Below are 22,443 nucleotides of genomic sequence, written 5' to 3'. Positions count from 1 at the left end.
ACGATTGAATGACAGACAGACAGACAGAACGATTGAAAGACAGACAGACAGACAGATTTAAAGACAGAATGAATGACAGACAGACAAAATGATTGACAGACAGACAGACAGACAGAATGATTGACAGACAGACTGAAAGACATAAATACAGACAGAACGATCGAAAGACATGCAGACAGACAGACAGACAGAGATTTGCTGAAAATCACCAGAACTAGCTTGTCACAGTAATGAAAGAACTGAGCACTGAAAGACGTGTAAAACAGAAGGACTGAAATGAGAAGAGGTGACAAGAAACGACATTTGGGTTTGAGTGACACAAGCCTCTTGAGAATAGACACGCTCAACGCTCACTGATTCCCAATGATTTATCCCATGAACAGAAAAGAGATTATTAACTGAGCAGCAAGAATGGGTTTCTAAATGAGGTCTCGCCTACCTTGTTCATGCGTGTGGCATGAATCACACATTTGGAAAACAGCATACCTTTGACAAAAATAGCAAAGATGCCGGTGCCTAAATGGAGAGTTTTTTTTCTAAAAGGGTTTGATGAAGGCGACCTAGATTTGACTAAATTAGGCAACACATACAAAAATGCGTATCTTTATAAAAGATATTTTGCATATAGTTGAAAAGAACAGGGAGGCTAAACATTTACAGGAGGTGACTCTTAGCTAACAAAAATTTATTGAGTCATACAAAAAAAAAAAAAAAAGCACTGTGAACGTTGTGGGTGGATAAAGGCTTTTCCCTCTAAACATTTTTTTTAATCCATGCTATCCGAGAAAAGAAGAGATCAAATCTCACCTCCTGTGTCTGGTCTTGCCAAAGAAGCGATAATGTTTAAAGAGCTTTTAATTCTGCTCCATCCCACACCCATGGGAAATACCCACCAAACCCAGCGCAGAAAGAATGCTCTCTGCTACAGTGTGCTTTCTTATTTCAATTCTCAAAGTTCTCAGCTCCTATGTCAGATGAGCATCTCATTTAATATAGAAGCTGGCAAGGAATCCTCCCCATCTGTGGTGCTAACTGATCTATGAATCTGAATTTCCAGCTCTGTCTCTGATTGCTGACAAGAGATTATATACACAGCGCTTTGACCTTATTAAGAAGAGACGTGAAATTAAAGATGACATGAATAATATGAAGCATTAAGAAACAGACGACATTGATAATTTAGAAAAACCCTAGAAATCACGCCATGTCAAAATCATGCATCTCCCAGGACCTGATATTTCAACCAAAAATTAACATTCTACCAACAATAATTCACTCTCATCAAGCCCTCAAGGCTAAATATTAATAGCTTAAATGACTAATAGGCACGCTTTTAGATTAAGGTACAAATGTTCAGAAATGTTCTGATTGGTTGTGATTGTGTCAAGCAGCAGTCTGGAGATAAAAATACCTAATGCTTTTGGAAACATTAGAAAATTCAGCTTTGCCATCACTGGAATAAATGACATTAAAAAATATATTAAAATACAAAACTGTTATTTTAAATTTTAATAATATTTCACAGTCACAAACTGATTTTACCATATTTTTGATCAAATGAATGCAGACTCGCCGAACATAAAAGACTCAAATTCTGAAAACTTAAAGCATTACTTTGGGAATATGAAGTGTGTAGCCATAATAGATCATCAGGAAGCTAGTATAATCTTAAAAACCTGCCTGTACCTCCAGCCAATAAACAACTGGCCTCAAGACTCTTCAGTCCAACAATTCTCAGACACCTGAAGCCCTTCCAGGACCTTTGGAAAAAGTGAAGTAGTCACTTGATATGTGATGCAAGAGGTGCTAAAAGTCTTGGAACAGATCTCGGACATCTCCTGGCAGCCCAAGGGAACAGAAACTTAGGAGAGCCACTCGCCACTGATGACCCAATAAATGAGTATATGCAATCTTTTAATTCATTTTTTGTGAAACAGTTGATGGGCAAAAAAACCCCATCAGGCAAACAGCATAAACAGATGGCAAAGTAAGTGTTTTTAGAGACCTAACTTGCTGTCTATTTCACGAAACCTCAGTAGCTGATCAGCAACCGTGTTAAAAACTACTGTTCTGCACAAGAGTGTCATTAAATGATCACTGCTGATTGTAGCTAGCTAAAATGGAATGGAAAATGGAAAAATATAACCAGGGGTTAAAGCAAAATTTTCACTGACAAAATATTTGTCTTTTAATTACAAAACGTAAAACAATGCAGTTGTATTTAGAAATATTTTATCTAGTCTTGGGCTGTAACTAATAATAATTTTTCTAATCAAGTAATCTTTGACAACTGAGTAATCTGATATTTTTTAGTAACACAAACAGACCTAAGTGAAAACCAGGCTTAAGTATGACTATTTATATATAAACTAAAGATGAGGCAATAATAACTGGCTCAAATAAAATATAAAAAACAAGAAATCATGATTGTATTGCACAACACTGTTATATGTTATAAATACATAATGTAAGATACCGATACATACAAAATAAGAACATAAGCAACTTAAGTACATCATGTATTAAAACAAACACCTGCACAGTGACGTTTCACTTCACAGTTTGATTATACAATGTTTGAATCCATTACATTTTAATATTTGGCCACATGCAGAAACGTTTATTTTGAAATCGCAAAATATTGCAATATTTGTATTGATCGCAAAAGTTTATAAGTGATTTAAGTTACAAATCTAGTGAGATAATGCACACTGTTTTTCAGATGAACGTTAATTCAAATTCACAGCAAATACAGAGAAACAGTTTTAGCCCCTTTTTACTTTTAAAGTTACTATTAATAGATCATGTGTGAACAGGACCTTTTCAAAAATCCTGGTAAATATGTTCTGTCAATTATATTGTTCTTATGGAGATGACATGATTACTCTGAGTCTGAACTGTTTACAAAGCTGCTTTATAATTAGCTTTTCTATGTAAATATGAGTTAGATGGACATCTTTGACCATAGTGCCTGACAGTTTTTTTGTCACGCTTCTCCATTCTTCAGGGCTGCGACTCTGCAGTTGGATACTATTATGCGCATCTCATGTTTATAAGAGCAAAACAATCTGATTGGCTAGTATTAATAGTTTGGTTGAGAGTGAAACCTGCTCCTCTCATAACATTGGTAGGCAAATTCACGGACTTGAAAGTGATATCAATCAACAAAATTATTATTATTATTTTTTTAAATGTAGGGTTGTAGGAATGCTGCACGCTGGAAATCCGGCACGGTGCCGGAGAACTTTAAGCCCTGTATAACTTCAAGTAGACCTGACATGTCTACAACCGACGACAAAAAAAAATTCTCTTGGCTCTGTTTGCTACATTGAATGGAAATTTCTTGCTGAGCTGATCATAAAATAGATGTGGGACTGCCTTATCCACAAAATACACCTATAGCTTCCTCAAAATGCAGCCAAAATGACATCTGTTTAGGAGACAGCTTAATCATTTGCAATTTCTAGCTGCAATTTCTACAATGTCTAGGTTGGTTAGATTTAGTTTTGGAGACAGAGCCATACTCCCAGATTCCACTGAGCACCATAAATTTAAAGTCTGACAGGATAAAAAGAATAACGTTTCATTATTTTATGCAGACTGGTATCTTTTCTTGCTCTTTGACATTCAGACATCTGGGGGAATGGATCCCATATAATGAATGCTTATTTGTGCAGCAGAAAGAGGTATATGGTGCATTGTGGGTATTCAGGCCTTTGGCACATTGAGCCTTATTGGGCGCAACCATGGAAACCAAAGGACATTTATTACAAGAGTGCAGGGCTATCTAAGTGTACTGATGGTGATTAACTCACCTGTGGATGCTATAGCTGAAAGTAAGAGGGGGTATAAGATAATCAGAGAACCTGATGAGAGGCTATAGGGAACTGCACACCATTATTTACACTCAGATTTATCATGGTTACATAAGAGAGGCCAAGAGAGGAGATGAACCATAGTAAAAGACAAGACAGAGTAAAAGGAGCTAGAAAAAAAAAACCTACCATGTCTATTAGGCTCTCCTGCATTCGGCTGAGCGTAGTCCTCAGTCTGCTGCTGATCAAACCCAGCCCAGATGATTCATACTATAGGAGAAAGCAAAACATACCCTGTGAGAAAGAGGCTCTGTTGCTTTTCAATCATACTGGTACACACACACACTCACAAAGTGCAATCTCTAAAGCTCCAGTGTGCACACACCACCGATCATCTCCAGGAAACACACAGCTCCCACAAGTGTGGTTCATGACTTATGTTCATTAATTGCTATTTCGTTTTTTAATAAAGGGGTAAGTATGAATGGGACTGGCAAATCCTCCTGGGAATGTTCACTGGAAATGTATTCACAAACGCAGAAATGTATGCAAGCAAGCCAACGTGTTATTAATATGCAATAGCTCTGACATCAGCAGGAGCCAAGCGAACATAACATAAACTTTACCATGGGTGCAGAGCAGTTAATCTCTAAATTAGACAGCAGTAAAAAACTTTTATAGAGTAGCACTGAATTTACAGTAGAATTAACAAAGGATAATATTGTTCAGGACATCATAACAGACTTAAGCATTGAAGTATAATCCTTAAATCCCTTTAAAACAACTGTGTAATTCAGTTCAAGATGTAGAATCAATATAGAGTTAAATGATTCTTTTTTTGAGCACACTGGGGTGACTACAACTAATTATAAATGTCTCGCATGCTTTTGCAAGCATCACAAAAACAATTGTGAAAAAAACTGTTAGCAATATAATACATATTTATAAACATAGAATATATCAAATAAAAGTATTTATTATATATAATAAAATGTACATCATACTGTAGATTTTCTTTTAAAGCTGGGCAGACAAGAGCTATGTAAACTCTAAAATCTTGCAAACAAAGGAGTATGACAACTAATCTACGTCATATACATAATGAGTAAATATGAGTAAAGGGATGAAAACACAGCACACACTGGCAGGCATTTCTACTGCCAGCAGGCTCCACACAGCAGTCTTACCCAATAGACAGGGACCGCCTGTCTGGACACACCAGGTTGAGAGCCTTGTGAAGGCAGAGATGCAGATTGGAAGTGCTTTGTATTGAGAAACAAAAAGGAAAATCAACACAAAGCAAGTAATGAATGAGCCAAAAAGCCTGCTTTTTGGAGATGAACTCAGGATTTTTTTATATATGGTAATTACTGGGAATTTTTACTAAAAAAAAAACATTAAGCACAACTTATAATAATAATAAAAACACATTCAGTCGTTAACGAAAACTGATTTCCACCACATTAGTTCAAGCACAATATTGTGCAATTTAACACTTTTATTTTCTGCCAAGGGGACAATAAAACTGCAGTCTTTCCCTGACTTAAACATTTTTGCAAAGTTTCCAAAGGACCCATCTGTTAGCGTGACAGTTGAATCTTCCCATCTATTACTAACTCGATCTGCTACACTTAATAAACACTACTCAGGCCTTCATCATCCTGGAGGTGATCCATTTTCAGATAAGCTACTTGCACATCGTTTCCCATTCTTTTCATTCGTTGCCTTTAAGCTAAGTTTTTAACTTGAGGCAAAGAGCAATGAATGCCAAGACCAATGCATCTTAAATTACGTGCATGGCAGAGTTGATACTCCAGCTGTATTCAATGGCGTACAGATCTTCAGATCCTAATGTTGTTCATTATTAAATGAAATGGTGCAATACGTAATCTCCATCTCCATATGAGACTGAATGTCTTGTGTGTTTGGAGTTATTCATGGGTGAAAGCGAATCCAAATGACCATATCAATTTCAGCCACTTTGTAAATATATATATTTTTTATAAGTAATGATATTTACTTTGTTGTCTCCATAGGCTTTTCTTCGAGACTGGCTGTCTCTGATACTGACAGCTACTCTTACTCATTTAAGAGTTTGAAAAGTTTCCATTAGTGACAGAAACCCTCTCAAGCTTTTTCTCTTGCCATCCGCTCAGCAGAAGAGGTGAATGTGCAAAACCAGAATGAGAGCAAGGGAGAAAGATGAGATGTGTTGTTTTATTTAATGTGCCTTCAAACCTGTCGGGTAGGTTAAAGTCAAAGCGCTCAACATCGCTGGCATCTGACAACTGATCTTGTGGAAGCTGTATCCGGTCTCCCTCAGATTTGCTGCTGGATTTGGTCAGGACAAAGCTAAAGTGAAAATTTCTCTAGTCAGCACTTAAATATCAAAAAATAGTTGCCTCGGAAAGCTGGAGAAGATTGAATCATCTCTCACTGGTTCACATTAGTTCATATGAAAAGCAGTGGCATAAAAAGCCAAAAGTGAAAACTTGCACATCAGCAAAGTCTTGTTCAAATATAAAAGTTCAAAAATATGTGGAATTAAAAGTCAGGTCTTCAGAAAGCAAGTCATGAAATCCAGATCACCCTCTACTGATCAATACAAGGGCCCCTCATTTCCTACAGTTTTTAAAATGCCCTTGTATGTAGCCCATTTCTGCCAAGGAATATTCTGACTTATAATGATGCTAAACCACATGCAAATCCCAAATAGAGTTCACTCCTGCTCTGCAAGTGCACTGGCCTCAATTCACCAGCATGAAAGAATTTCCTTTTGATTTAGCACTGGCTCAGCACGGCAAACAAACAATTATTTGCAAAGCCCACAGTGTGGAAATGGCACATTTCTGTGATAATATTAAAAAGAAAAACCATGGGAAGAAAAACCACTGAAGGCTGCTGAGACTTCGGCCATAAAAGCATCACTGGGACCAGAAATCAATGCACAACAGATGAAGTGTGGAGATCTTTTTGTTTAGTAAGACAAATGTTTCAACCCCACCTGGCTTGTGTGGTAGGATTAAAGACTACTGTCAAATCCCATGACAGAAACACTTTTTTACAGCTGATGACGGCCATAGACTCCATTTAGAAAACAGTACATCGTTAGTCATGTCAATCGAAGCCTAGACTGACAGGCTGGTATTATTGATAGGTTTGAGTCTTGTTGTATAGTTCTCATAAGAATGTTAGTACATTAACAACAAAACAATGGAACTGAATAATGTTACTGGCACACTAAGGGTCCAACTGCTCAGATTCTTCTTTCCAGAGAAAAAGTTATTGGCTCCTTGAAGACTATCAAGAACAAGCACCTTTTTGAGGTAAGTAAGTAAGGGCAGCTGTGAAACAAGGTGGAAAATGCAGGCGTTGAGGACATTTTGCAAGGCAGTAGAGGTCTGAAAATCTCACTTCTTTCAATATCATTGTGGTTGCATGGCTGGGAAGTCCAAGAACAGCAGGAAGTTCTTGTCTGGTGCCCTTGGGCTGCCACTGCCAAACCAAAGCCCCAACCAGCTTTATTATGACCTCCACTGCAGTTTAACAAGCTTGCCTTCCTCAACAGATTCTCCCAGCTTACATAGGTGGAAAACAGTGAGACAATTCAATGCCCCTTCAATGTCACTCCCTCTGCACTCTGGAATTAATTTACACCTGCAATAGTGTTCGAAAGGCCCATGACTTTATGAAGCAGCAATGGCAGTCCTGAACATCTCAACCTTCCTGGGAAGGAAAGTCACATTGTCAGTTTGCAGAGGTAGAGGCATGACCCGTTTGAGCAGCAGATGATGTTACTGAAAAGTGGCTTTACCTCACAAAAGTCTGAAGAATAGGTTTTAAGGCTCAAACCTTAAGTGCAAAGATGGTTTTAGAGGTCAAATGGTAGAAATCACGTCGCCAATTCAAGGTCTTGAAGACTATTACTGTATGGAAGAAAAGGAAGGTACTAGAGTCTTAGGGAGCTGAAACTGCTGAATTGCAACTAGTGGGGGTCTTTTCCAGTTGACCTGCAATGGCCTGAGTCAGACTTGTGGGAAATGAAAGCAAACAAGGCAACTCCATGTCAGCTTTATTATTCCATTCCAAGACTCTTCAGATATGGCTTATTGAGTCTCAAAGAGTGACAATTATGAGGATCATTGAGCTGCTGTCTAATGTTATTTAGAAAGGCCCGGCTCTCGAAACCGATTCATCTGGCCTTAAGCTGTACTTGTTAAATTTTCGAGAACTATGGCATAAGGACACAAGCCTGTAAAGAGGTCTGCATTGAAATCACTCAATTCTAGACATGAACTTCTGCAGGGACAATTTTTTTTTATCCAAAACTCTCAAGGATCATTGAAGCACATCTATCCATTTGTGTATGCAAGCTAAATGTCAAGTTACAGTAAATTACCACTACAAACCTAATTTTTTAGGAATGGATAAAATTAGCAACTGATAATTTTAGACGTGTATATCCTTCTCTGATGTTCAGAGTCCAGCCTCCTGAGGCAAACTCTACACCTAAACACTTTCTCACATGATAATGCAAGTAATTATAAAACAGTGACCATAAGGCTTGCAGAAAGTAGAGGGAAAAACTGTGAGTTTACTGGGAGGCTTTTCTTAATGAACATGTACTATCCAGACAAAATATACAACACAGCAAGGATCCAGTTGTGTATAATAAATATTGCATAATGTTAAGTATTAACACTGAACATGGAGGAGAACAAAAATGCTTTGAAATGCATACCATGTCATTCCGGCCAAAGAAGGTGTAGATGGCATACAGGTAATAATCAAAGAGCTGAGACACACAGTGGATGACATCAAAGGCAATGGGCTTCAGAATGTTCATCATCTGCATATATTTTCCTATAAAAGCAAAATCAATCAGAAATTTTTAAAAAATATATATATATATATATGAAAGTCAAACAAATGAGGTTCACATACAGAATACAAAACCACAGTATAAGCAAAGGGAAATATGAATCTTGTAGATGTACATAACTGAAATGCAATACTTTGGCTATTGTCCCATACCAAATCCCTTGTGCTGTATTTAAAATAAATATTTTTGAAAAACTAAAATACTACAAATAGCACCCAATGTTGTTTTGGACATCACTGACTTTCACAATGTGGACAAAACCTTTTTTTTTTTTTTTAAATATCTTATCTTATCTTTTTAATATCTTATTAAAATAGGTCTTACAGGATTTAAAGCACATGGAGGTGAGTAAACGATGACAGAATTTTGCCAGCATCTTTTTGCAGTAAGATTTTGTTTAACTTTAACTGTACATTTAAAGTTGAGTAGCATCATAGCCTTTATCTCGTTTAACACGTCAAACATGCATTCAAATGAACCTGAAGAGATGAGCAGGCACATGCTCAGAACAGAGCTAATGACCGGAAGCTGAAACAGAACACAGCTGGCTCTAAGATGCACCTCTTTCATAGTAACTGAGCTATTAGGCTCTTAATTAGAGGGCAAACTGTGGTCTTCTGCCTAGGGTCAGCTTTATCATGCACCATCAGTCTTGCACGGGTACAAGCTCAAAGGTCAATTACTTACCAACCAGGCGAATCACGTTGAGGGTGGTGTTGGTAAGAATGGGGGCATTGGCTCGGTTCAGATTGTAGTCGGACCTCTTCCGGCTGCGAAGTGTCTCCCTGGACACACTAATTAAAGGAGGACAGAGCAGGGAGATGCAGATCCAGGATTATTAGGAGCATTATAGTTCGATGACCTTTATAAACGGAAGAGTCTCATTCACACACTTCCTTCATTAACTTGGGTTCGAATTTAACTGAAGCGAGCATTCTGGGTTTTACAAAACAGATGGATGATCTTTATAATAGACCATATTTTCAGTATGTGCATTAACTTATTTATTTGCCAACCATTTCTATGTAAAGTTATATCCAATTTTGTTACTTCATAGCCATGAAATTGACATGAAAATTTTTGCTTTTTCAAAGAAAATGTAGAGAAAGTCGAAATTACTTCTGTGGTAATGAACATTAAAACAAATTCTGTCGGAATTCTGTATCGAATATGGCTTGATCCCAGAATTGTCCAGATGTGCTCTAAACAAGCACTGAAGTCACAGAACTTGAGCAAGAGTGAAAATATTGCATTTAAGAAAATCTGTCATTTTAATTATATAAAACATTAGAGCCAACAAAATGCCGCAGTCTGTAACTATTAAGTGTCACAACATGGAATGTGCTGGCTGATATACAGCAGGGATAACTGTCAGTCATCTTTGTGAGGAACAAATAAGTATTAAATATTCATCAGGGTTCACTGTCTAATCACATCCCTAATCATTCTCTTGATTTATGATATTTCTATCACACTTAGACATGGAGACCAAGCAAAGAGCCAACAACAACAACAAAAAAACTGTTTAACATCAAAGCTCTGAATGGCTCTAAAAGGGAGCCTTGTGGACTTTAAAGGCTCATTCCTAATAAAATAATTAAAGCCTTTCTTGCTGATAAGAGGCTAATTATAGCTTGTGTGTTCACTGTACACAGTGTGAATTTAAACTATTTCTGCTGCCTTAGAGGAAACATGAGTCCATAAATGAGAAGTTTGCTGCCTCCTGACCTTGTCTTGGTTTAATGAACTGAATTATAAATGACCTGAATCTACAGCACACTAATTTATGAAAAAAGACAGGTCACCATTCAAACCATGCATATGCATAAACTAAATGTCGACATAGCATACCATACGGTGGTAAATTACTATTCAGAACCTAGAGGTAGTAGTGTGTGACGTGAGCATCTAGATGATGACTCGCTACTGACCTCTTCACTGGAGCGTCTCCTGTCTGTTCATCTACATAGTCTTGTTTCAGCTCCTCAGGTACATCACTGTCACTGTCATAGTCCTGATACACGTTCTTCTCCAGCTCATCTGACTCATACTGCCGAGAGAATAAAAAAACAAAATGAGTCATAAAAGCCAAAAATTGACAAAAAATATACAAACACTACCGTTCAAACGTTTTGCAGATGCATTTAGTCAATTTTAAAAAGAGGATTTCCATTTCAAATAAATGCTTTTCTTTTGAACTTTATATTCACCAAAGAATTTTGGAAAAAAAAGGATGATATTTAAAAATATTAAGCCACACAACTGCAATGCGAGCAGCAAATCACCTAATTAAATTGATCTTTAAAGAAGTGGCTGCTGAAAATGCAGCTTTGCCATCACAAAAATAGATGAAATTTTTTAAATATATACAAATAGAAAAAAGGGGAATTTAAATTGTAATAGTTAACTATAAACAAACTTGCAACTATATTTAACTTTAAACAGATCAGCAAACCAGAGGAAAGAGTGGATAAGTGATGTGTGAAAACAAAGCATATCATAAAAATAGCCCAGTGATTCAGCCTTAATTCTCTGAGCTTCAGAGCTGGCCTTGAAACAAAAAAGGCCTTTAATGCACTAGTGTCAAAAAAAAAAAAAATTGCTGCAGATTCAACATTGATAAATGTAACCTTTAACAACCCCTTCAGTCAGCAAAGAAAATGAGAGAATGTAAAGCTGATGGATGCATCACTTTGTATCTAGTTACTAACAAAACAATATGGAATATTTAAAACGGTGAGCTTAACACTATGTAAAACACTTTGTTCTCTCTCAGGGTAAAAGCACTTGTACCAAGGGCTCGCATTCTCAGTCATCAACACAGAGTGTTTGTTTTTTATTACAGGAGCATAATCAGAGACGCCAGGCACATCAGAGCTTTAATAATGATGAGTATTTTCTCCACATACTTTAGAAGTAATGGCCTCGGCCAACAGTTACAGGAACAATGAGCCACTTAACATTACAAAATATTTACACAACAAATTTTCACTCATTCCTTTTAAGCAGTCGGTTTGGCAAGCATCTAATATGAATATAAATGTAACTGCAAACCCTTTAAAAATGCGTGTTTGCCCAAGCCTGATGCCAAATATTTTAGCATAAATATTATTGAACTGTGTTGAATATTCTAGGAAAATACTGAAATATAGAGCAATCAAGGATTTAGATGTATATGGATAGATTACAGTAATTTCTAGACCCAGACACGCACTGAAATTTTTTTCAAGCAAAAACTGGATGAATACTTTCAATAAGATTAAAAACGGATTATGTGAAGAAAAAAAAAATCAAAAAAATCAAACACCTTTTGTTTCACCACATACAGTTGGCATTTACTGTAATCTGACTTTTTAATTATTGCTAGAACGTATATGTTGCTCTGAATACCATTAATGTTTCTTAAATTACTATATTTAGGGGGAAGTCATGGCCTAGTGGTTAGAGAGTTTGACTCCTAACCCTAAGGATGTGGGTTCGAGTCTCGGGCCGGCAATACCACGACTGAGGTGCCCTTGAGTAAGGCACCGAACCTCCAACTGCTCCCTAGGTGCCGCAGCATAAATGCCTGCCCACTGCTCCAGGTGTGTGTTCACAGTGTGTGTGTGTGTGTGTGCACTTTGGATGCTTGAATTCTGTCATGTCACTTTCACTTCTTTTTTTTTTCACTTTCATATACCCCATTAGAAGCCAGGACATCCTCTGTCTCCTCTTCCTTATTGTCGATCTGCATCTCAAAAGGATTTCCACCCTGCAGGAACTGCTCAAACAGACAAAGCTCCACCGGCTCTGTGGATTCCGGCTGCCTGCTGGGAGACACCGAAGGAGAACGACACTGACCCATGAATCTAAACTCCTGAAAAAGAGGGGAAAATGAAACAAATATATCAGATTTCGCATCATACAGATCAAAAAGATAAAAAAGTAGGCTAGGCATTGACTCTGTTTTCACATGTGCTATAAAGTGCTACATAAATAAATGCTGGTACAAACATACCAACCTCATTATGATCAGATGCTTCCTTAACTGCTACTTTCTCACCCCTGTCAATTTTGTTTTGTTATTTTATTATTGAGTGGAAAGCACACAGCACAAAGTTAAATATTCGTCAGGTATTTCAAACCTTACTTTTTACGGGTGCATTGAGGTTTGAAAATGTACTTAAAAAGAAGCTCATACTGCAAAATTGTAATAATTATATATATATTTTAAAATGAACAATTAAACTGCAAGGGTCAGAGTGCAAAAGCTTTGAGCAGTAGCTCTAAGTGACCTAAAGCTTCTCACAGTTAAACCGCTTTGCACATTATAACTCCAGCAAGAAGTCATTATGCAAATGAGGCTCATTAAAGAGCACCATTGATTATGCCATTCACCAATGTGCTTTTCAACGCCAGCTTTCTCTACCACACAAATCTAATGGTACTTTTTTTGTGTGTGAAAATACCTGTATATTCTGCACAAAACAGCATAAAAAGGTCTAACAGAGAACACTTTATCGAGCAAAAGACCCTTTTTAGCATATAATAATTGAAAGAGATTCATTTCGGTTTATTTGATGGATACTCTCGGGTGAATATACTTGCCTACCAGGATGTAATTTGTTTTGAGATGGATGACACCCTGACTAGAAGAGAAAACAGCTAATGTTGGAATACAATCAGTGATGATGCTTACCCTCATTTATCAAGTTGTCAAGTCTTGCCAGAGATTTAAAATGCATATAAAATCCTTCCATTACGGCAAGACGGGCAACCTGAAGGAAGATTATCTACAACAACGCCTTCTATTTGGTCTAATTTCCTGCATGGCTCACAAAAAGAACACTTTTTGACCCACTAAACATGAGAGAATGTGTCTATAAACAGTGCTTGTTCTATAAGAAAGCATTCATATGCATTTGGCTTGTAGCCATGTGTTGATTGTCACTGCGAAGCAAACAAAGAAAAAAAAACCTCTCCTCCTCATCTTTATATGCAAACGTGAAATCCCAAAAGACTCCCGGTCATGAATAAAAATCACACTGCTGCATTTCAAGGTCTTATCTGTGGTATTAGGACTTACGTGAAGTTGGGCGATACTGAAGTTGGACTTCACAGGGCACAGCTCCCATGTTTCATTTTCAAGAAACATTCGCAACTCCTCCAGACGAGTTCTGCAGGGGTACAAGGAGAAATGACAAGAGGTTGGCTTTTGTCAACTGAAGACCCTTTGCCATTCAACTCATTGAAAGTGAAATGGGCTGGCAAAAAAACGGTACAAGAAAAAGTCGATCAGTGAAGAAGGTTAGAGCAAGTCATGCTACGATGAGTGTCAAAGTGGCCCACTGCCAGACAAGGTCAATGCCAGCAGCCTTGTACAAAATGTCAACATCAAAAACTATAATTCATGTTGAATGCTAGGTTAGCACAAAGTGGGACACTACAAAAGTCCACCATTAATCTCTAAAGAACATATTGGCAGTTCACATGATAATAAGTTGGGATGAGCCCTCTAGATCAAATTAAGTTTGACATTTCAAATATCATCTCTAGTCATGTCTTCAATACATGATATTTTTAAATGCTTCAAATTTACAGCACTAGATTGAAAAACAAATCCGATTTGTCCTCTAAGCCAGAGGGCACAATATATATTGTAATGGCACAATGTGTTAATAGCGACGCAGTGACACAGCAGAGATTAAGCATTCAGAGGACGGACAGATAATCGCTTTATGGATGCTATCCAACTGCTTGAATATTCAGAAATAATGGTAAGATGCCCTCTTTCAACGTCCTCCATCTCATCAAGCAGAAAAGGTCTTTGTAATGCTGACTACAGCAGCAGGGATGGATATTTTGGCTTTGTTCAGACGGACAGCAACATTTGATTGTTTGGTGTAACTGACTCAAATCACTATAGTTGTTTACTAGCGTGATCGCCAAAAAGCACATTAGCTCAGATGTTTCCAAACCACTAATTATTTTGCAATGCATTTCAAGTTTTCGTTCCTGATTAAGAAAATTACGCAAACTAAGTCCACAATACTTGAACCTAGTGAATTACACAGGATTCAATATATAGTGAATGAGTCAGTAGTTTTGGACAAGTTGTGAAAGACAGGAGCAAACTGAAGCAAACTGACCAGTTTTTCGACCTCTCAATGACAGCTACTCACAGTAGTTGTTTCTTGGCATTGGGTTGAAATATATCATTACTAAAGCAACTGATGCAGATGCACTGAATATAGACCACAAAATCAGATTTCAATACATGCACAATGACAATATGAAGAATTAGTCCTGTGGACCACATTTGAAAATTAAATCCAATTCGCCAGCAGTGTGAACAAAACCCAGTTGGCTATCCTCTTATCATACAAGTCTCAATGTAGAGATCAGAATACATTTTCAGATTTCAGTGTGTGACCGTTACTTAAACATATATATATATATATATATATACATACATACATACACACACACGCACACTTTTCTTTTTACAACCCATAATTGTAGATAATACACAATACTGAGATATGGATGACCTCCACATTTAACCATATTCTGTTTGTCCTAATGTGATGGTTTACATCTATCATAAAAAGCTGTAATGTAGTAATTGTATTTATATCTACATAATTTCTTGCATTTTCTGGGAACTGATCCCATGGCCTTGCTAGTGCAATTCTACATTTTGAGTTACAGGTAGGTGTTCAATGTTTGGGACATTGAAAAATATCCAGATTTTTTTCCTCTCTCCAGATATCAGCACTAAAATAGCATGAACAAATAAAGAAGACTATCATTGGCCACAACACAGTGCTGCAGGAATGAATACTTTTTTTTTTTTTTTTTTTTAAACGGCCTCGGCCATTGTTTCACAGTAGAAAATGAAACTAAATTGACAGAACAACAACAACAAAATAGCAGAGAGACTGCATCAACAGTAGACGGCTAATGCTTGTGAGTGAGAGGGTAGGAGATAGCCCAGCTTTGGTGTAAAAGAGTTCAAAAATATTTGTTATCGGTCATAACGTTTGGGAACAAATAGAGCAGACACTAGACATGGATGAAGCTTTCAAGCTAACTCAACTTTTGCAAAATAAAAATTTCCAAATTGTAGATTTTTAACAAATACTGAAAGAGAGAAGCTAGATGGTGATGACATTTATTGTCATGCGACTGTGATGTAGATTGTTTATAGCCAACCTTTAGCTGTTTCCTTCTGGCAATTGTATTTAGGCTTCAAAAATAATTGTAAAAAGTTGTGTTCATTTCATGAATATAATGTTGATGAACAAAACGTGTAAGAATTCGAAACTTGTGTTGGTCACAGAGTTTACTGCCTGCAATAACCCTACAAAATCATTGCAGCACTCTATTTATTTTTAGTGAATCCTTCCTACAATGAGTTTAGTTTGGCAATGGGCTGTTTATCTTACCTGTGATAGTTCTTAAAGTAGTTTACGCTCTGTCTCTTAATGGACTCCTGCAACACCTCAGACTTACTGCCGCAGAATTCCTCTCCCACCTGCATTAACCTGTCAACCAGCAAAGAAAAACAAAAACAGACAAGAAAAAAATAATGAAGTAGAAAGCAGTTCACTCTTCTAATTAACCCCAAAGAGTTACTTTACATTACATGTCTCAGCGAGGGCAGAAAATGGTGCCTCTATTCACACAAGTCAGTGACCCCAAGGCAGAATAAATACAGAGGGCAGTGGTTTCACACACAAAATGGCCTTTTAATTGAGCCCTGTTAATAGGGATGACCGCACCACCACTCTTGTTGAGGAACAAGCGGTTTCATTGATGCCCCCTGGCCCCATTTTCTCTTTAGGGGGGTTTCTCATGAGGCAGAAGGGATGGTGAGGGAAACGGTGAAGTTGGTCCCCGCAGGCCAATCCAATTAGCACTAATGAGGAAGTGGGTCCCTACCTGCTGATAACATCCAGAACCACAATGAAGTCGTCGTACTTGAAGTTGGACACGTCTGTTCCCAGCAAATAGGCTTTCACTTTCAATTGGACGTCCTGGGTGCAGACAGAGGAGGACAAGAGGCAGGAGGGTGAGTCATGAAGCTAATGGAGGAACAAAGAACAAACAGAGAAAGAAACAAGTAAATGAGTGCACTCCCTACCTGCCAGATCCGCGATAAGCCATGTTCCAGCTTCTTCTTCACATAACTGCGGCCCACAGTGGATTCGTCTGAGCCGTCTGCGCTGGAATCATCTACAAACACAGCATTTTTAAAAAAATCTAATACTCCAGTATACTCATTACATGCAATCATGATAGGAGATGAGGTTAGTCTGATACAGTTTGGTGCACGATTTCATCATGAATCAACCAGAATCTTATGTTCTTATAAAAACTGACTCCAAAAAATGTACTAAAATGATGAAATACAGACAATTTCAACAAGAGCATTAAACTAATACTAATACATAAAAAGTGGCTCCAACTTTGAAGCTCACGTGGCTCATGTCCATAAGGAGCACATGGAACCAGGCACCAATAATAGAACATCCCAAGTAAATTTCACAATTGTTTGCAACCCCAATGAATGTCAGACACAAAAGCAGCCTAACTGTGTTCAGTATTAATGCTATCCAGTCAAAAGAAGACTGTAGTTTCTCTGTCAGATTTGTTGTTTGATTGACATTGAGATAAACTGGATTTCAATCAAATTATATACTGAAAATTATGGATTAAAATTTAAGTTCATTTAATATTTTTATTCTTCGAATGTACCCAATAACTGTTAAACCCAGTATAAATTCTCTCTCTTTCTCTCTCTCTCTCTCTCTCTCTCTCTCTCTCTCTCTCTCTATATATATATATATAAAATAAAATTTGGCCCACATAAGGTGTCTTGATTCTCTAACTATAATGAGTTTGCCACTCCTGTCCTACGGTATTCAGACTTATAACAAGCTCTTCCTGCAACAAAGCAGCTGTCGCTCATCATCAGGGGAAGTGTTCATCCTGACATAGCAAAGTGAGTTTAATCAAAGAGGGCACCTATCAGAGTCATCCAAATTTACCACGAAGATGTGCATCATCTATCCTGACAGAACTGTACCCATTATGTAACCTGCACTAAACTAAATTGAAACAGAAACCTCAAAAAACTTCTGCGTCAGTTCATTGTGAATTCATAGTGCTGCTTTTCATTATTTTGGCCATTATGCATCCGCTCTAATGTAAAGAGAAGGATACTTATGATGAGAATGATGAAATGACCTGCAGAGATGAGCGCAGCGATAGATGAGTGTATTAGGAGTGCGAATGTGGGCGACTGACCTTAATGTCTATATTCGCACAGTGTGACTGAGAGTGACTAAATACAAAAGCCCTTCAGGTGGAATTTATTCAGGACTGATACTTCAGCAGGCTCTTAGTGACACAACATAATCATTGTGTCATTGATGTGCAGATTATACAAACAGTTCCACCTCAGCACTCTCACCGTAAGTCATCTCTAGAGAAAACAAACAAACATTTACACATGAACTTCCCGGGCAAAAAGCCAAATGCTCTGAAGAAACACTCCACCTGTCTGCATTTTCCTGCCAAAGACAACTAAACCCTTCACACTAAAATGCTGCTGGTCTGCCAAAGCCAAAACTTTGCCAAAAACTAAACACACAACATTAAATAAAAGACTAAATAAATAATAATAATAAATAATAAAATAGAATAATAAAAAAGAAACAAAACACATAAACAACACTAAACAAAACAAATCACACATGAAACAAAACCATACCAAACGAACATGAAACAATTCAAAGCAAACAACAAAGCAAGGCTAAACAAAGACAAAAACAAAAGAAAACACCAGAAATCAAAACAAAAATGAAACAAAAGGGCACAGGGTGACAGAAATCTAAGCATATTCACAAACAAAAATTCTAAACCGGGAAAAGAGAGTGCCTAAAGTTGTGCAGTTGTGCTGTGCAGTGAAGGAGTAGGACGTTCATCATCTAAATTGTTTTTGCGTCACCATGTTCTGAAAACTTAATTGCAAATATTATCCCTCCCTGTGACATACAGTATTACGTTAACAGTTCCTCTCAGTTTGTTTCAGAGGCTGGCACAATTCTTCATCCAGGAACATTGTGAGGTTAAGATGAGACAGACCAAAATAGTTCCTTTGGCACCCAATTGGTGGAAAATGCGTAAATAAAACATGCCACAAGTATTGGGACTGTTAAAGAAAGCTTCAAAGAAGACCTCAGCACCAGTGATTGATGAGCTTTTTCAGCGGATGCTCAGCGCAGCCAGCAAACGGATGCTTGGCGCTCAGAAAAGAGAGCTTTTATATAAGGGAAGAGTATTTTTATACAACAGTACATGCTTAAACCCCAGAGAGACACAGTCATCACTCAAGAGTTGTGTCTGTGCAGGCTTCATGTCATCTTAGTTGCACAGCAGAGAAGAAAATAACTCCCATAGTAAAAGCAAACCCATTTTAGATTTTACAGTATACTCATGTTTACTTTAAGAACTATATTTGCATCATGCTTCAGCACATACGCTCACAAATCTCATCTGGCTTTAGTTGTACATATCACGACTTCAGCTATAGAACATGCAGAAGGCTGATTTTTCTCAGAGGCTAAATCCACAGAGCTATAGGCCGCCTTTACCCTTTTCCTTACTCATAACATGAAGGATTTTATGAAATGCCTATCGCTGATGGGAACCTTCCTGAACCCCACGGGGGAAAGTGCATCCAAACCACACATCAGGAAATAAATGAAGTGGAAGAAACGGCTGGTGTGTGAGCAACTAACACCTCACAATTGTCACATGACAATCCAGTGCCTCAACAGATATATCTAGCCTCCGAAGTGTAATATCTTCACACTGAACAAAGATGCAGGAAAAAGTAGAGGAAGGAAGTTATTAAACCTGGGTTGAAAAAAATTAATTCATATAAATAAACCTTCCTGTCAGACCTGGCTCATACAATTACTATAACAGTATCAGCTCAAACGCTTACACACAAGATTCAGGTAAGGAATACTGAGTATGATAAAATGTACAATCTTACATGGATTATGCCTGAAAAGCCCAACAATGTGTAAAATACTTTCAATGCAAATGTTTCTTCATTGGCTATGGGCCACAATAAGCAGTAAGCACATACCATTGTACATTTTGATGTAAAACATATAAACCTAATGATTCCAATTTACGGTAAACACCATTTTCTTGAGATAATATGAGAATATTTTGCTTCGCAATGTGCGCATGTAAATAGACTCATTGATGAAAGTATAACACCTAGTTCCTGGAATGAAAGCTGTATGGAATATTCACTGGCAAACGTCAAGCAAACGTGTGGTGGTTTTTAATCACGGATCCTCAACATATGACCTCAATACACTGACTTTGTGAGCTGTAGAAGCAGCATTAAGAAGTTTAAAAGAAAGTGTGACCTTGGAGCAATGAAGAGAAGAGATGACTTCTTTCTGCTCATGATTATATCTATGCATTTGTCCAGAAAATATAGCAGCAGGATCAATAAAATTCAATTTAAAGACTGACAGCACCACGAAAGAAAAATCGTTTTTGCACCAAGACCTTGACCTATACAGCGGAGTCAAAATGTCTGAGACCACTAAGTAGTTGCATATTACTAGCATTAATATAAAATATTTCATCATTCATTACCAGCATAACAAATCAAGTTAGACTGAATAATACACATGAATTTCGGAAAAATTAACAAGAAAAAATATGATATTAAAATATTATGTTAAAAAGTAAACATTTAAATGATTTAAAAAAGAATATGTATGTATGAATATGTATGTATATGTGTATGTATGTATGTATATATATATGTGTGTGTGTGTGTGTGTGTGTGAACTTCTCCATTGAAATGTCATGAAATAACTCCTAAAGGTGTTTCTTTGTAAGTCCAACAATGTTCAGCTGCTGAAATGAAGTTATTTTCTAAGGTCCTTTCATTAAACCTGCACGATCAGAGCTTCTGGAGCCGAATCAAAGAGCTCCTTTGCTCCTGGCAATAGAGTTGGACTTTTCCCCAATCATTTCAGTCCATGAGGAGTGCAGCTATGCAGAGCAACAGAGTTAATCAATGCAAGCCAACTGCTGGAGAGGACAAGAAAAATATCATCTCCCTGGCAGCAGCTCCTCACACATACAAACTGGAGCGGAATGAACACACATTCGCTCCCACACAGCCACAAACAGGCTACAGCACATTGTAGAGATTTCAGCATCCCAGGGAACTCTTGGGAAAGGAGAGAGGCAGACTAACTGGACAAGCTGTTCGAGGAAAAATCAGTGAGGTGAGGAAAATACAGAACATGAACCAAGCAACACAAGAAGCCAGAGTCCTCTCACTAATGATCACTAACACGCAGGAGTTCTTTAGAGCATGAGTAATGATTTTACACTGGCAGCTGACTGCGTCTAAAAGTGTCTTTGGTTTGACGTGCTGCCATCAGCATATACTCCCTTACATGTAACTGAACTAAGAATGTAAAAGAGGAAGATGTTTGCTTTACTTAGCTTATCTGAATTGTTGGCATCATTGTTGGTAATAAATGGCTTCTATTTGATTATATACACAAATACACACTAATTTACAAAACATAAAATAGAAAATAAATAAAAATAAACAAGCTTATTAAAGTTGTGGTCAAGCATCGAACATGAAGTCCAAACACTTTTTATATATATATATATATATATATACAGTTTTATTTATTTATTTTTAAATCCAGTGTTGTTTTCAGTTCAGACCCCCCCCCTCCCCCATGAAAATCCACTTTATATTAGCTATACATTTGTTTTTGTTTTTAAAGGGACAAAACACATTAATTAACATGAGTAAATAATTCTACTATGTAAATGTGCCAGATTTAGTCATTCAGACTAATTTTCATCTACAATCCCTGGAAGGTTGATGGTAAGGATGGAGGCTGATGGAAACAAACATATTACAAAAACCAAAATACAAATAAATAAATAAATAAATTGCAAGAGCAAAGAAAATTCACGCACGAGCGGAGAGATTTTCGCTCACTGTTTTCATGCTACAATAATGTGCACTTGAAATTTGTCAGTAAAATAACACCATAAAAATAGATATTCCAAATATGTAATATAGGCTATATGATAATTGCACACAACATACACGGATTTAAATTTATTTTGTTTTAATTACCTGGCCCAACCCACCCCACAAACAAAGTGACAATTTCTTTTCTGGCCCAACCCGACCCGTGCATCACTACCTCGCAAGATTCACGATCACACATACGTACGGAGCAGCACTCTGCAGGTTAAGCCAACTTACCGAATATTCAATCGTGACCCATCCCTATACAGTAGCATGAGATTTTCTCATAAAATATTTAAATCATGTAATTAACAAGCATGTGCAATTAATTCAATTACAATTTTAGTTGATTGACAACCCTCATAATATGTAATGTGCTACCCCTCACTGAAGCTCATCTTCTCTGCCAGCTCTTTATTTACAGCTCATTCAGGAGGGACATGAAGGGTAAAGTGACACCAATTACTCATAACCTTTCCTACTGGTAAATCTAAAAGGATGCAGGTCTACAACTGTAATTCACTACGAACAGCAGGAAATAGGGTTCTATTAAAAGACGGTCATTAGCTTGTCAGGTTTCTTATTAACTTAAAAGCAAATTCAATTTAAAAGAAAATGATGAGGACAAGCACAAAAAGAGACAAAAAAAAAAACTG

The 22,443-nt window shown here is 37.2% G+C and overlaps 1 protein-coding gene across 2 annotated transcripts in view; it reads right to left on the bottom strand.

The window, feature by feature from the left end:
- The window catches only part of vps50 (VPS50 EARP/GARPII complex subunit), a 106,453-nt gene that overhangs the window by 34,694 nt on the left and 49,316 nt on the right, over positions 1 to 22,443 (bottom strand). The window contains exons 14-23 of one of the 2 annotated variants that reach the window (XM_052532622.1): positions 16,823 to 16,914; positions 16,621 to 16,715; positions 16,125 to 16,223; positions 13,763 to 13,853; positions 12,377 to 12,553; positions 10,629 to 10,747; positions 9,385 to 9,491; positions 8,557 to 8,678; positions 5,003 to 5,077; positions 4,005 to 4,085 (exon numbers count right to left, since the gene is read on the bottom strand). In XM_052532622.1, coding sequence (XP_052388582.1) covers positions 4,005 to 4,085; positions 5,003 to 5,077; positions 8,557 to 8,678; positions 9,385 to 9,491; positions 10,629 to 10,747; positions 12,377 to 12,553; positions 13,763 to 13,853; positions 16,125 to 16,223; positions 16,621 to 16,715; positions 16,823 to 16,914 — 1,058 coding nt within the window. The remainder of the gene's footprint in view (positions 1 to 4,004; positions 4,086 to 5,002; positions 5,078 to 8,556; positions 8,679 to 9,384; positions 9,492 to 10,628; positions 10,748 to 12,376; positions 12,554 to 13,762; positions 13,854 to 16,124; positions 16,224 to 16,620; positions 16,716 to 16,822; positions 16,915 to 22,443) is intronic. The other variant, XM_052532623.1, reaches the window with a different exon arrangement.

The sequence above is a fragment of the Carassius gibelio genome, chromosome A19, assembly GCF_023724105.1.
Source record: "Carassius gibelio isolate Cgi1373 ecotype wild population from Czech Republic chromosome A19, carGib1.2-hapl.c, whole genome shotgun sequence".
Taxonomy (NCBI): Eukaryota; Metazoa; Chordata; class Actinopteri; order Cypriniformes; family Cyprinidae; genus Carassius; species Carassius gibelio.
The sequence above is the reverse complement of the archived record's forward strand: the minus strand, read 5'-3'. Positions and strand labels throughout refer to the sequence as shown.